Genomic DNA, 15,418 nt, shown 5'->3' with positions numbered 1-15,418 from the left:
ACTTCTTTATACTCCTGCTTCTGCAGCTAGCTGCATGGTGATGAGGAATAACTAAAAACATTTCAAGCTTTTGATATAAGTTCGATATTTATATTTTAAGTTTTGTTAGGGTAAAACCAAGAGGTTACTTACCTCTAACTATAATCCCCATGACATATCTTATCTATTATTAATAATACAACTGAAATGCACTGTGTTTAGTATTCAGTTATCTAATATTATCAAGGATGCTGGTTTAAAGGTGTATTTTTTCCTTCAGCATTTTTGACTTGCACCCCGTAAGAGCCTTCTGAAGGGAACTATCTGAGGGTTTCTGCCCATTAAAAAAATAGCTTTGTTAATATATAATTTACATATCATAGAATACATCCCTTTAAAGTGTACAATTTAATTGTTTTTAGCATATTTGCAGATATATATACCCATCACTATAGTTGATTTTAGAACATTTTTATCACCTCAAAAATATCTTTTAGCTCCCACTCCACTCTCCCACCACCTGCATCCTCTCCTAACATGAATCTACTTTGCTCAATAGACTTGCCGATTCTGGAGATTTCATATGGATGGAATCATATACTGTGTGGTGTTTTGTGACTCGCTTCTTTCATTTGGCATAATCTTTCCAAGGTTTATCCATGTTTTAGCATGCACTCTTTTTAGAGTGAATATTATTCCATTATATAGAAATATCTCTGTCCATTTTTCAAAGTTCATTTTGCACAGTGGGGCTATTATAAATGTTTCACTTACCAACACACACGCGTCCATCCATGCCCACAGCCAGCCCCGGGGGACAATCACAGCGGAAGGACCCTTCATTGTTGATGCAGTGCCCATTCATGCAGATTCCTGGAGTCTGGCATTCATCAACATCTGTGCATTGGGTGACAGAAGTCAAATGGTTACTGGGCAAATTTAACTTTCTTACTGGGTTTACTTGCTGCTACTGCTCTCTACTACCAACCTTTTGTTTATAACTCTATCACTTGTGAAGAACACATAAGTGTGATAACAGATGATACGTAAATGCAATCCTTTCAATACATTTCAGAAAGACAGAGTAAAAGTTGCTTTACCTTACCCATTGAGGGAAAAAAAGCCTCACAATCCACTTTTTTCATTATTTATTTGACAATCCCGTTTAATGTTAAATAATCCAAATTAGTTAAGTAAAACAAATTATTTTAAAATTAAGGTAAACTTCTGTGATTTTTTTTCACACAAAGACACTTTAACTAGAAGTAGATGCTATGTTGATATTAATTTGGTCATTTCATAACAACAAAGTAACTTGAGGTGTGCCTTTTAATTTTCAATCACCTTGAATTTATCAAATGTAACCCAGCATTAAATGACTTCCCCAAAAGATGAACCAGACTTCACACAGCTGCTGACTCAGGAATATTTAAAATCTTCACATTTGCAATTAAATAATTAATAAGAACTAATTTCTGGAAAGCAGAAACTGGTAAGATCTAAGTCATCTTTAGATGTATACTGAAGTTTCTTTAGAAAGGCTGAAATAAAGTCATAATTTTATACACTGCAGCAGAATGCCAATTTGCTATCTTATATTAAATTCACATCAGTTCACCCTGAGATGCTATCCCAGTCATGAGTTCAACCAGCAAAACTACAGCACTCTTCCTTCCTGGAGAGTCAAAAATCTATTTGTTATTCAGGGACATAAGAACTCAGTCTCGATTTTTTAATCTCTATTGCCTATGGAATTTCATTTAAATTCATTGAAATTATAGAGATTGAGCATGATCCTTATCTGGTATTCAGATTAAGTTTGTAAAACTGAAGGCAGGACATCGCTGATGGAGATATTTTTGTCTAAAAGAAAAAAACAAAGAAAAAGAAAAATTTGGCCAGGTGTGATGGCTCATGCCTGTAATCCCAGAACTTTGGGAGGCTGAGGCAGGAGGATTACTTGAGCCCATGAGTTTGAGACCAATCTGGGCAACACAGTGAGTCCTCATCTCTGCAAAAAATAAAACAAATTTATCTGGGCATGGGAGCATGTGCCTTAGTCCCAGCTACTTGGGAGGCTGACGTGGGAGGATCACTTGGGCTCAGAAATCAAGGCTGCATTGAGCTGAGATAGTGGCACTACACTGTAGCCTAGGTGAAAGAGCAAAAGCCTATCTCAAAAATATATAAATTTTAAAAAAGGAAAAGAAAAATTTGCTTCTAAGTGGAAGCTACAAAATGTATTCCACTTTACTAAATTTCAGTTTTGAGTACAAACATAGTAAGTCTCATTTATTCCGAAGAGGCATATCTTTAGCTTACTAAAGTTATCACTAGAGCTTGGTTTTCAAAATGGCTTCATAAACAAAAGAATTAATTGGAACATTAAAACTATATCTTTACTAAATCAACATAAGATTTTTGCTAATGATACCATTACAAGTGGTCTGTATATTAGCTTTATGGAAAAGATGTAATGCTAAACCCATAATGAATGACGGTGGAAAATATAGTTCTGAGAATACATTAAAAAAAAAGTCAAGATTTTTTCTTTCTCTTTTTTATTTAGCCAAGCAGTTGAAAGAAATTATTTCTACATTGTTGTTCACAAGACTTGCTAAAACCAATCTGTCAGCCCCTTAATTTTTCCTATACCATTATTATTTTTGTTAAGGCATTACTGCTCGCTAGACTACAATGGGTGTTTTTCTAGAAAGCTTTAGACACCTGCCTTAGTGAATTAGCAAGAAATGTGAATAATATGAAAGCCACATGAGGAAGCTGAAGTAATTCTTCCATGGTTCATTCAAATAAAAAAGGTGGTTTCAATCATGGTCACTTTCCTATCTGAAAGCCACACATACCAGTACAGTAACGCCCATTTGGAGCCAAGACAAATCCTGGTTTGCAGATGCACTTGAAGCTGCCATCTTCATTGATGCACATTCCATTCAAACACATGTTGGTAGTTGTACATTCATCATGATCTGTAGAAGAGGAAGAGTGACTTTGAACACTGGCCTTGAGGGAATCAATTCCTTCTTCCTCCACAAACAACGCCCAGTCAAATTCCACTACATAAACGGGCCATGTGCTCATGGCTTTAAGTTTTTTTTTTTTAAAAAAGAACGCCAACTGAATGAGAGAAAATAGTGCAAAAAGTGGAAAGGACCTTCAATATGTGAATTTAAAGGAAAATAATTAAATAAATTTTGTGCTTAGCTCCTATTATAACCACATAAACCATGAGTAGTGTGTTACTTTGTGAAAAAGATAACATAATTTCAGTGAGTGTTTATTTTATAAGAAAAGAAGGCAATGGCAGACCTCACTGCAAATGAAATGTCTGGACTTTCATTGGTAGATGAATATGATGTGTTGCTTTGTAAACAATAGTTCTGTGGTGTGTTGGTATCTACTGCACTGCTAGACATCACAGGCCACAATTTTAGAGATTTGTGTACTGCATATGTCAAACATTTTTATATTCCTTCAGTTTGTGAAGGACAAGAAGACCTTTTCTATTTTGTCAGTGTTGTAAACCCAAAACCTGAAATAGAGTATGGGCTAATAATTATTTAAACTTATGAAGAATAACTGCTACTTACCATTTAACACGTAACACACAGGAAATTTTCAGAAGCAGTAAATTATTCATTGTTATAACGTATCCCTCCCCCCAAAAAAATCTGTCCCTATGCTTTAACAGTCTTATATTAAAAGCATTTACATTTTACCTAAGTTACCTGAAGATCTCACAAAAGTAGTGTGTGAGCTTTCATGGAAATAGTATACAGTTCTAAATAAAAACGTATATCCTTTAAAAATCTTTTGCAAGGGAGCAGGCAATTTCCATACCAACACAGTTTTTTCCATCTGTAGTTAATTCAAAGCCAGCATTGCAAATGCACTGGAAACTTCCATCTGTGTTCACGCACCGACCATTTTTACAAAGAACTCCGTTCTGGATGCACTCATCAATGTCTGGGAATATTAAGAATGGCCAAACATTATTCTTTTGCAATACTTATAGATTAAAAACAGCAAGATAAGAAATGGAATTTAAAATATTCAGTCATGTTGCTTTTTAGCAAAATTTCTATCTCTCATTAGCTTTTTTTTTTTGGATAGGTAGGTGCAAGCAATTTTACAGCCCTGATAGTAGCTGAAGAGGGAAAGGAAAAAAAAGAGGGTATCCAGTAAACCTAAGAAAGGGTGGGCAGTGCAGCTGGAATTACTGGTTGCAGCTGTTTTTGACATAGTGGATGAAGGCCTTAAAAGTCCGAACAAGATGTTCTGTAAAGTAACTAAGTGTAGTAACTAAGTCTAGTAACTACAGAATTTCTAGATTAAGAACAATACAATGAAAACCTCTGGAGAAAGCTGATTCAAGCAACTACCTGTGGCTGAATAGGAAATGAAAAAGAAGACAAGCAGTCATCTGGTAAAAGAATTCTGAGATGAATCAGCAGTGAGGTATCGAGTTTGGACCGTGGTGGTGGGTGTAGCACTGAAGCTGTGAATAAAGACCAGGCATGACTTGGTGTTGGACTATGAGTGGGATTCAAAGGAAACAGTAGTTGAAAATGACTATAAATCTTAAGCTCAGTTAATCAGAGAAGGTTACTGATGTTACTTGGAGAAAGGAAGCTCTGATCTAGGGAAGGAAGATAAACTGAACTTTTGTGAAGCCAGATACCACATTGCCTGGGTTATAGATGCAAACAACGTTTATGTTTAAAGGGAGAATCTCTGAGGGTATTATAAATAAATCTGTAATAACGTAACAACTCTTATTTTATTCCATGTTTTATTTTAATAAATTTACTTTTAACCTCAACTGCCTTGGTCACTATATTTCATGGAACATTTTCATACGTGAAAGCAAACTGCCTTACCAATGCATGCTTGCTTGGTAGGAGTCCTCTGGAATCCAGCATGACATTTACAATAATAGGAACCAGGTGTGTTAACACAATCTCCATTAGTGCAGGGATTTGATGTGCATTCATCAACATCTGTGAGCAGCAAAAGAAACCATTATAGACTTCACTCCATTTGTAGAAATGTTTGTTTAAAGTACATTTAGCCCTCTAAAATTTGAGAGAAGGCCAGTCAGTGGTAATAGTCTACATAGCGAAGTATTTATAAATGAATGAAAATTCCTTTCTTCAAATACACTCCGAGGCCAGTCTGAAGATTTACAAAAATATCGCCTATTAGAGAGTACATGAGAATTTGCTTTAATCAAGAATTAAAGATTTTTCAGTTGGAATAATGGCCAATGATTAAAAGCATGGGCCCTGAAAAGAGGAATAGGCTATAATGCTTATTGCTTATACCAATGTGGGCAAGTTAATAACCTCTTTAAAGGATTGATAAAGTCTCAGAAGAACAATGAAAGAATTCTGAAGATACATATTTATGTTACATGTTGTCACTCCTATCAATTTTAAAGAAAGAGATTGATGGATTATGGAGTGTCTTTGGTATGACTTTTTTTTGGTGAACTCATCTATGTGTACAACCATATATACATTAAACCTTGAATAATATTTTGAAGTAAAAAACATGGGGGAGTAGAAAATGAAAACATTAAAACAAAGCCCATTTTTTTTCAGCAGTTTCAGGTTTCTTTAGGATTTAAAAATTGGCACAGGGATTTATTGCATAAAATGTAATTTTATGGAAATACTAGTCATGACCAAAAAGTGAGAGAGTCATGCTTTTCATTCAAGGTCTACTAAAACCTAATTAAATGCAAACCCATTGCAGAATTCAGGGACTGAAAAGCCAAATGACAGACTGAACACTCTGGACTAGTTAAATCCCAGAGAAATCACATGTGCCAGTATAAGAAGTTTAATTCATCTTCTCTCAGCAATGCCCACTAAATATTATTTTGAATCCTTGCAAATTAAAAACCTGGCTAGTTGATAAGGGCATTATGATTTGCCATTTCATATACATGTAGAATCCATTAACATATACAATTTCAGCTAAATTGGAGAATATAAGAATGAAATCAATTCACACGTTACCACTTTAATAAGCAGATTCCTACTTTCACAGATGTTCTTAAAAGAGGAACTGTACTGTATCAAGCCCACCAACTTCATTTATGTAAACACTCAGATTGAATGCAATTAAGCACTTTCTGGTAAAGGAAATAAACCTCATAGCAAATAAAATAAAAACAACAAAGAGTAACAGGACTAAATGCTTTTTCAATCCATCCAAGGACCCCTTCAGCCCATAAAGACTCACTTACATTTAAAGTTTTGGTTGATACCATCAATTCTACTGAGCCAAAGGAATGTAGCAAAATGAGAAAAGAGAGAGAGCATTAGCAAGCATATAAAGTGTAATAAATAGACTTTCCAATATGAAATAGCACCTTCAGTTCACAGTGTTGAAGATCACTTTTTGTGTTACATAATCAAAATGCAACAATTAAAAATGTGTTGTAGCTCTTATCTTTACAGAAGCCTCAACTTAAAGCTCTGTTCTAGTAAAGAACATGAGAAACCACGCATCAGCTCTCCTCTCTTTAGGGAAAGTTTCAGGAAAGCCACGTCACCTTGCAGGACTGTTTTCTCCCCTGGAGAGCCTGCTCCTATACTCCTTGTTGCTATGGCAGCTCTGCCAGCTATTTTGCCATTATAGCCATAATTCACTTCTGTCTCCTATCCCCTCAGGGACTCATCAAGGGTCTAGTACACAGAAAAAAATATAATAGTTCACTTACTTTTTCTTTGGAAGTGAAAACAATCACCAAAAAACAATTAGTGACTTTATAATTCCTTATGACTTTAAACCCCATTTGTTGTTTTTTGTTTTCTGAAATTTTCAGTTTTAGACTAATCACAAATGACCACTGCCAACTTCTGAAATGAACATTTCGTGTCTCCTCTTTATTTTGAGTCTCACAGTCCTGCATCTCCAAGTGATCATGTTAGCTCTGCCTTGTTTACAGGAACATAGGCATTAAATACTATGGTCTGTACATTTTAACTTCTTACTATGCTTTCAACGTGGGGGGGGGAGTGATAAGTATTTTTAAGCAAAGTTCATGGGATTTTACCTCCTAAAATAAATTTTAAAATTATGGAGAATGTTGATTATCAAAATTGTTAAATTCTCAAATACTACTATGGTTAAGAAATACTTTCCCTTGAAAAATACTTTATATGCCAACTTAGAAAAGACTTTAAAAAAAAACACTTGCAAGGGCTCTAAGATTATCTGTAGCCCAATATAAATTTAAATGATTTGTTACTGTTTCAAAATAGAGTTACTTGAATGGAAAACACTGCTGGCCGGGCGCAGTGGCTCACACCTATAATCCCAGTACTTTGGGAGGCCGAGGAGGGTGGATCACAAGGTCAAGACATTGAGACCATCCTGGTCAACACGGTGAAACCCTGTCTCTATTAAAAATACAAAAATTAGCTGGGCATGGTGGCACACGCCTGTAGTCCCAGCAACCCGGGAGGCTGAGGCAGGAGAATTGCTTGAACCCAGGAGATGGAGGTTGCGGTGAGCCGAGATCGCGCCATTGCACTCCAGCCTGGGTAACAAGAGCAAAATTCCGTCTCAAGATAAATAAAAAAATAAAAATCATTGCTAACAGCACATTGACTTATACAGACACTACGAGAGTTACAATTTTAATTTTATAGAATTCTCAATAAAAAGAGAGAAAAATATGATGGCTAAATATAACTGTTTTCAGGCATCAGGCATAGTTCTCACAATAGCAAAATAGACTCAATTCTATTTTCTTAGTCATTGAACCTTGAATAAATCTATCGCCTTTCAAGTTATACTGTTTCATCAGGTATCTCATAAAAGGTCTCAAATAGCAGTGGCAGTTTGTTATTCCTCAAAACATTAGCACAGCTGACATAGTTACTACTGTTATCTTGGGCTCTTATAATTTAAAGCACTGGTTGATTAATATCCTCTTCACTTTTTCTGATGTGTTGTTTATAAATTCAATTTGTTGTTTATAAATTAAAATGATCAATAATTGACATTAGAGTATAGGATTTAAATATTAAAACTCATTTTCTGAAAATATGCTCCATTACTAAGCAATGTCTATGAATTACAGTAGTAAGAAAGACAAGCCTGCTCCTGGGGTTTTAACTTTGCAGGGTTAAATGATGAGATCTGTCTACCACTCAGGTGGTGTCAGCTAAGCATATAAGTCTGCATATGCTTATAGAGTGTAGTTATAGAGTGTGCAACTCTATAGTATACCATTTATATAGATTCTTTGAATGATACCCTCCAGGCTTTTACAGTCCAAATTTGAGTTAAGCCTTATTTCCTAACTCTGATTTTGTAGACCTGTACCTAGTTTAGAATGATTGATTTTTCCAAAACACCCTATTTGGCCCACATTTTCTTTCGTAATCATAGTATACTTAGAAATTTTTGGCAAAATTATGAAACTAACTCTCTCTATACCTGGCCTCTCATCTATATTGTTTAATGGAAGACCTGAACTCAAATCTGTTAATTAGGGTTAAGCTAGTTAATGAAACATATGTATGATCAAATGTTAATATTATGAATAAATAAAATGACCTCAAAATGGCTCAATTACTGTCATAAAACCATTCTTCAAACTTAGTAAAATCCCCTTAATTACCAAATCCAACAGATTTTTTTTTCCTCAATGCTTTGATTTTTCTACTGCATTTAACACCTGACACTACTTTTCTCTTGAATGTGTGCCCTTTCAGAACCTCCGGAATTCTGTAGATTATTTTGCTATCTTTCCAACATTATGAACTAGAACAAGGTGTGTCTGAGCTGAGCTAGTCTAACAGCTTTCAATGTGGCAGTTCTATAGGATTCCAGCTGTAGTATTTCTGTTACCTTTTCACTTGTCCTGTTGTTCATCCTGGGACATGACATTCATCTTCATGGTTCTAATGGCCACCTGTGTGTTGTTGACTCCTAAATCTGTAACTCTACCCCTGGACATTCCTCTTAGCATTAGAGCTCTACAATTAAATAACCCTAGACACCATGTGTCAGCATGTCCAGAAAAGCCTCAAGAACTATTTCCTCCCAATCTGTACCTTCTTATACTTCTTATATTAACAACACCACTATATGTCCAGTTTTGGTTAGCCAGAAAAAACTCAACTATTTCCTCCCGATCTGTACCTTCTTACACTTCTTATGTTAACAACACCACTGTATGTCCAGTTTTGGTCAGCCAGATACTTGTGTATCATTGCAGTTTTCTATTCTTTGAGTTCCCACAACAGGGTCATCGGATTTCACTGATTAACCTCCCAAGCACTTGTGGAATCATTAAGTACTTCTGCAGTCCTACATCACTATTGTCATAATTTCTTGCCTAGGCTTACATAAAGATGTACTAGCTGGTGTTTTTGTCTCATTTTTTTTCACGCCACAATCTTTACACTAAAGAAATAGGGGACATTTCTGTTCCCAGCCAAGAAAGATTTACCCCCACTTCTTCAAATACACAAACAAATGGACAAAGTATAAGAAATCATGGTTTTCAAGAAACTTGACATCAGGCAACAAAGGCTATAGAGCCCTATGAGATGGAAAACAAACACAGTGAATATCATGACTATTTCAGTTTATGGCTTTAATAAAGTTTTCAGACCATGGTGCAGATGAGGGAACACTGGCAGAATGCAGTTAAGCCCCTAAGTAGATAAGTCAGAGCTGAGAGTCCAGAAACAGACCCAATATATATGAGCAACTGATTTCCAACAAGACGCAAAGGCAATGCAATAGAGAGAAGACACTCTTTTCAACTAAGGGTGATGGTTATTAATATACTACAAAAATAAATTTCACACAATATTGAAAAACTAACTCAAAATGGATCAAAGGCCTAAAACTAGATAACTTCTAGAAGCAAACACTGAAGAAAATGCTTGTGAAGAAAACTCTTAGATTTGGCAAAGATTTCCTAGATACCACATCAAAAGCATGATCCATGAAACAACAAACTTGTAATGAAATAGAATTTCATTAGAATTAAAAGATCCAACACTTCAAAAGATACATTACAAGAAGAAAAGGCAAGCCACAGAGTAGGAAAAAACATGTGTAAATCATATACTTGATAAGGTCTTATATCCAGAATAAACAAAGAACCCTCAAAACTGAATAAGAAAATAATTTTAAAGTGGACCAAGATTTGAACTGATTCTTTACCAAAGAAGCGTCCGATCAAATAAACCCATGAAAAGATAGTCAACATCTTTTTAATGTGACTCATTAGAGAAATGTAAATTAAAACCACAGTGAGAAACCCCTGTATACCTATTACAATAGCTAAATGTAAAAACCTGACTATACCAAGTGATGGCTTGGGGTTATGGAGTAATGGATACTCTCATACACTGATGCTAGAAATGTAAAATAGTACATTTTGGCAGTTTCTTAAATAATTAAACATATTCCCCTCACATAATTCAGCCACTCCACACCTAGGAATAAACTCAAGAAAACTAAAATGCTTATAAACACTTGTCCATGAATGTTCATAAGAGCTTTATGTGTAATAGCCAGAAACCGGAAACAAAGTAAGTGACTATCAACACTGGAATATATAAATAAACTGTGGTATATCCATACAATAAAATACTATTTCACAACAAAAAGTAATCAATCATTTACTTCCACAACAACATAGATGAATCACAGATTAAGCTGACTAAAGGAAACCAAACGAAAGGCATATATGTAATAGTATAATTCCATTGTTATAAAATTCTACACAATGCAAACTAATGTACAGTGATTAATCAGTAATTGCCTGGAGACAGCATGGGTTCTGGGGATGGATGAAAGGGGGAGCAAGATGGAGAGATTACAAAGGGCAAAGGTAAACCTTATGAGGGTGACAGATATGTTCATTATCCGATTGTGGTCATAATTTTATTGGTATACATACATCAAAACTTACCAAGCCATATACTTCAAATATACACAACTTATTGTATGTTAGTTAAACCACAATAAAGCTAGTTTAAAAATCTGCACAACACTTCCATCATGATTAACTAAGAAAAAGACATGGCCTTGTCTTCTTTGGCTTACAGACTTTTAGGAGTCATGAACACCTATGATATAAGACGTTGTCTGAGGAACTCAGGGGCTGTTTTACAGCTCACCTTTAGAGCTTCATTTCCCTCCTTAACTTTTAGAAATAAATGCTTAGAATCTCTCTATTCTTCAACACAGGGTGCACAGGTTGGGAAAACTTGAGAAAATATTCAAGTGGTACCTGGGGACCAAAAATCTACTTGGAAAAACCAAGGCTCTACATGAAATTATAGTTGGCATTTTTCAGATATAGGTCCAAAGCTGACAGTATTAATCACAGCTTTGGCAAGTGTCTGAGAACATGTAGTATATTTTAGGATCACGACCAACTTTTTTAAGACTTCAAACTAAGCAAGCACGAATAAGGAGTCTAGACAGTACAAACAGCTTTAATTTTCAAAATTTTTAGAACTCCATATGAAATGGGATTTTTGCCTCTCTCTCAATTGGCTCAGAACTCAGACCGGTAGAAAGAAATGTTGTACACACACATACACACACATACACACACACACATTTCTTTCCAACTTTTATTTTAGGTTCAGGGAGTATAAGTACAGATTTCTAACACAGGAAAATTTCATGTCACAGGGGTTTGGTGTGAAGATTTATTTCATCACCCATGTAATAACCTGATAGTTTTTTGATCCTCACTCTTCTCCCACCTTCCACTCTCAAGCAGGCTCCAGTGTCTCTTGTTCCCTTCCTTGTGTCCATGCAAACTGAATGTTTAGCTCCCACTTATAAATGGGAACATATGGTATTTGGTTTTCTGTTTCTGTGTTAATTCATTTAGGACCATGGTCTCCAGCTCTGTCTATGTTGCTGCAAAGGACATGGTCTCATTCTTTTTTTTATGGCTATGTAGTATTCCATGGTGTGTATGTACCACATTTTCTTTATTCAGTCCACCATTGATGGGCATTTAGGTTGCTTCCATGTCTTTTTATTGTGAATAGTACCATGATAAACATATGTGTGCATGTGTCTTTATGGTAGAACATTTTATATTCCTTTGGGTTTATACCCAGTATTGCTGGGTTGAATTTGGTTGAGAAATCTCCAAATTGCTTTCCACAGTGGCAGAGCTAAATTACATTCCCACCAGCAGTGAATAAGCATTCTTTTCTTCACAACCTTACCAGCATCTACTTTTTAATAACAGCCATTTTGACTGGTATAATAGGGTATCTCATTGTGGTTATGATTTGCATTTCTCTAATGAGAGGTGATGCTGAGCTTGTTTTATCATATGCTTGTTATCTGCATGTATGTCTTTTTTTGAGAAGTGTTTGCTCATTCTTTTACCCATTATTTAATGAGATTGTTTTTCACTTGTAATTTAAGTTCCCTATAGATTCTGGACATTCGACTACTGTCAGAGGCACAGTTTGTAAATATTTTCTACTACTCCCATAGGTTGTTTACTTTGATAGTTTCATTAGATGTGCAGAAGCTCTTTAGTTAAATTAGGTCTCATTTGTTGTTTTTTGTTTTCATTGCAGTTGCTTTTGGAGTCACTGTTATAAAATCTTTGCCACAGCCTAAGTCCAAAATGGTATTTCCTAGGTTTTCTTCAGAGTTTTTATAGTTTTAGGTTTTACATTTAAGTCTTTAATCGATCTTGAGTTAATTTTTGCCTATGGTGAAAATAAGAGATTCAGTTTGAATCTTCTGCATATGATTATTCAGTTATCCCAGCACCACTTATTGAATACAGAATCCTTTCTTCATTGCTTGCTTTTGTTGACTTTGTCAAAGATCATATGGTCGTAGGTGTGTGGCTTTATTTCTAGGTTCTCTAACCTGTTCCACTGGTCTACATGTCTTTTTTGTACCAGTGCCATACTGTTTTGGTAGCTATTGCCTTGTAGTATAGTTTGAAGTCAGGTAGTGTGATGCCTCTGGCTTTGTTCATTTTGCTTAGAATTGCTTTGGCTATTCAGGCTATTTTTGTTGTTGTTGTTGTTCCACATAAATTTTAAAATACTTTTTTTTCTAATTCTCTGAAAAATGTTGATAGTTTGATAGGAATAGCATTGAATCTGTAAATTGCTTTGAGCACTATGGTCATTTTAATAGTATCGATTCTTCCTATCCATTGTCATGGAATGTTTTTCCATTTGTTTGTGCTGTCTCTGATTTCTTTGTCTCTGAAAGAAATAGGAGATAAAATCTGTAATAAAATACATTTATTGATTTGCATATGCTGGACTCACCTTGCATCCCAGGGATAAAACTTACTTGATTGTGATAAATTACCTTTTGATGTGCTGCTAGATTCAGTTTTCTAGTATTTTGTTGAGGACTTTTGCATCTATGCTCATCAAGGATATTGGCCTGAAGTTTTCTCTTTTTTGCTATATCTTTGCCTGGTTTTGGTATAAGAATAATTCTGGCTTCATAGAATGAGTTAGGAAGAAGTCCCTCATCTTCAAGTTTTTGGAATAGTTTCAATAGGAATGATACCAGCTCCTCTTTATACATCTGGTGGAATTTGTCTGTGAATCCTTCTGGTTCCGGGCCTTTCCTGGTTAGTAGGCTTTTCATTACTGATTCAATTTCAGAACTCATTATTGATCTGCTCAGGGATTCAATTTCTTTCTGGCTCAATCTTGGGAAATGTAGTCTTCCAGGAATTTCTACATTTCTTCTAAGTTTTCTAGTTTGTGTGCATAGAAGTGTTTTTAAGTTTTTGTAGTTTGTGTGCATAGAGGTGTCTCTGAGGATTTTTGTATTTCTTTGGGGTTGTTGGTAATGTCCCATTTGTCCTTTCAGATTATGCTTATTTTAGTGTTCTCTCTTTTATTCTTTATCAGTCTAGCAGTTTATTGATCTGAATTATTCTCTTAAAGACCCAACTTTAGGTTTTGCTGATGTTTTGAATGTTGTTTCAATCTCAACTTCATTCAGTTAAGCTCTGAATTTGGTTATTTCTTTTCTTCTGTTAGCTTTGGGATTTGTTTGCTCTTATTTTTCTAGTTTCTCCAGGTGTGATGTTAAGTTGTTAATATGAGATTTTTCTATCTTTTTGATGTGGGAGTTTAATGCTATTAATTTTCCTCTTAACATTGATTTAGCTATGTCCTAGAGAGTCTTACATTATATCTTTGCTTTTATTAATTATACAAATTTTATTATGCTGTGGTCTGTGAGTGTGATTGGTATGATTTCATTTTTCTTGATTATATTGAGAATTGTTTATGGCCAAGTATGTAGTCAATCTAGAATATGTGCTGTGCTACTGATGAGGCAAATGTATATATTTTGTTGTTTTTGGGTGGACAGTTCTGTAGATATCTATTAAGTCCATTTGGCCATATGTGTTTGGGTTCTGAATATCTTTGTTAGTTTTTTGCCTTGATAATCTGTCTAATACTGTCAGTGGGTGTAAAAGCCTCCCACTACTATTGTGTTGTTATTTAAGTCTCTTTGTAGGTCTCTAAAATCTTGTTTTATGAATCTGGGTGCTCCAGTATTGGGTGCATGTATATTTAGGAGACAGAAACCTTTTTTTGCATTGAACCTTTATTATTATGTAATGCCACTCTTTGTCTTTTTAAATCATTGTTGGTTTAAAGTCTGTTTTGTCTTAAATTAGAACAGCAACTCCCATGCTTTTGCTTTCCATTTGCTTGGTAGCTTTTACTACGTCTGTTTACTTTGAGCTTATGGATGTCACTGCATGTGAGATGGGTCTCTTGAAGACAACATATAGTTGAATCTTGTTTATCTATCTTTCCACTCTATGCCTTTTATGTGGGTCATTTAGCCTGTTCATTTTCAAGGATAATATTGGTATGTGCTGATTGATCCTGTCATTGCATTAGCAGGTTATGCAGATTTGATTGTGTGGTTACTTTACAGTGTCAATGGTGTATGTACTTAAGTTTGTTTTTGTGGTGGCTGGTAACAGTCTTTCATTTCTATGTTTAACACTCCCTCAAGGACCTCTTGGTAAGGCAGGTCTGGTGGCAAATTCCTTCAGTATTTGCTTGTCTGAAAAATATTTTATTTCCCCTTCACGTATGAAACTTGTTTGGCTGAATATAAAATTCTTGGTTGGGATTTTTTTTTTAAGAATGCTGAACATAGGCCCCCAAACTCTTCTGACTTGTAGGGTTCCTGCTGAAAGGTCCACTGTTACCCTGATGGGGTTCCCTTTGTAGGTGACCTGCTCCCTTCTCTCTGGTTGCCTTTAAAATTTTTTATCTCTTCTTGACCTTGGAGAATCTGATGATTATATGCCTTGAGGTTGGCACCTTGCATAATATTTACAAGGATTCTCTGGACATCCTGAATTTGAATGCTGACTTCTTTAACAAGG

At 35.2% G+C, this 15,418-nt stretch overlaps 1 protein-coding gene across 3 annotated transcripts in view; it reads right to left on the bottom strand.

Annotated features, from left to right (window-relative positions):
• Nucleotides 1-15,418, bottom strand: part of FBN2 (fibrillin 2) — a 270,327-nt gene that overhangs the window by 103,540 nt on the left and 151,369 nt on the right. For 2 of the 3 annotated variants that reach the window (XM_035290955.3, XM_035290956.3), the window contains 4 exons: nt 4,878-4,997; nt 3,838-3,963; nt 2,844-2,966; nt 754-876 (listed from right to left, as the gene is read on the bottom strand). In XM_035290955.3, coding sequence (XP_035146846.2) covers nt 754-876; nt 2,844-2,966; nt 3,838-3,963; nt 4,878-4,997 — 492 coding nt within the window. Of the gene's footprint in view, nt 1-753; nt 877-2,843; nt 2,967-3,837; nt 3,964-4,877; nt 4,998-6,250; nt 6,274-15,418 lie in introns of those variants that run through there. The other variant, XM_078365811.1, reaches the window with a different exon arrangement.

Source organism: Callithrix jacchus, chromosome 2, assembly GCF_049354715.1.
Source record: "Callithrix jacchus isolate 240 chromosome 2, calJac240_pri, whole genome shotgun sequence".
Lineage (NCBI taxonomy): Eukaryota > Metazoa > Chordata > Mammalia > Primates > Cebidae > Callithrix > Callithrix jacchus.
This window is presented reverse-complemented; position numbering and strand designations above follow the sequence as displayed.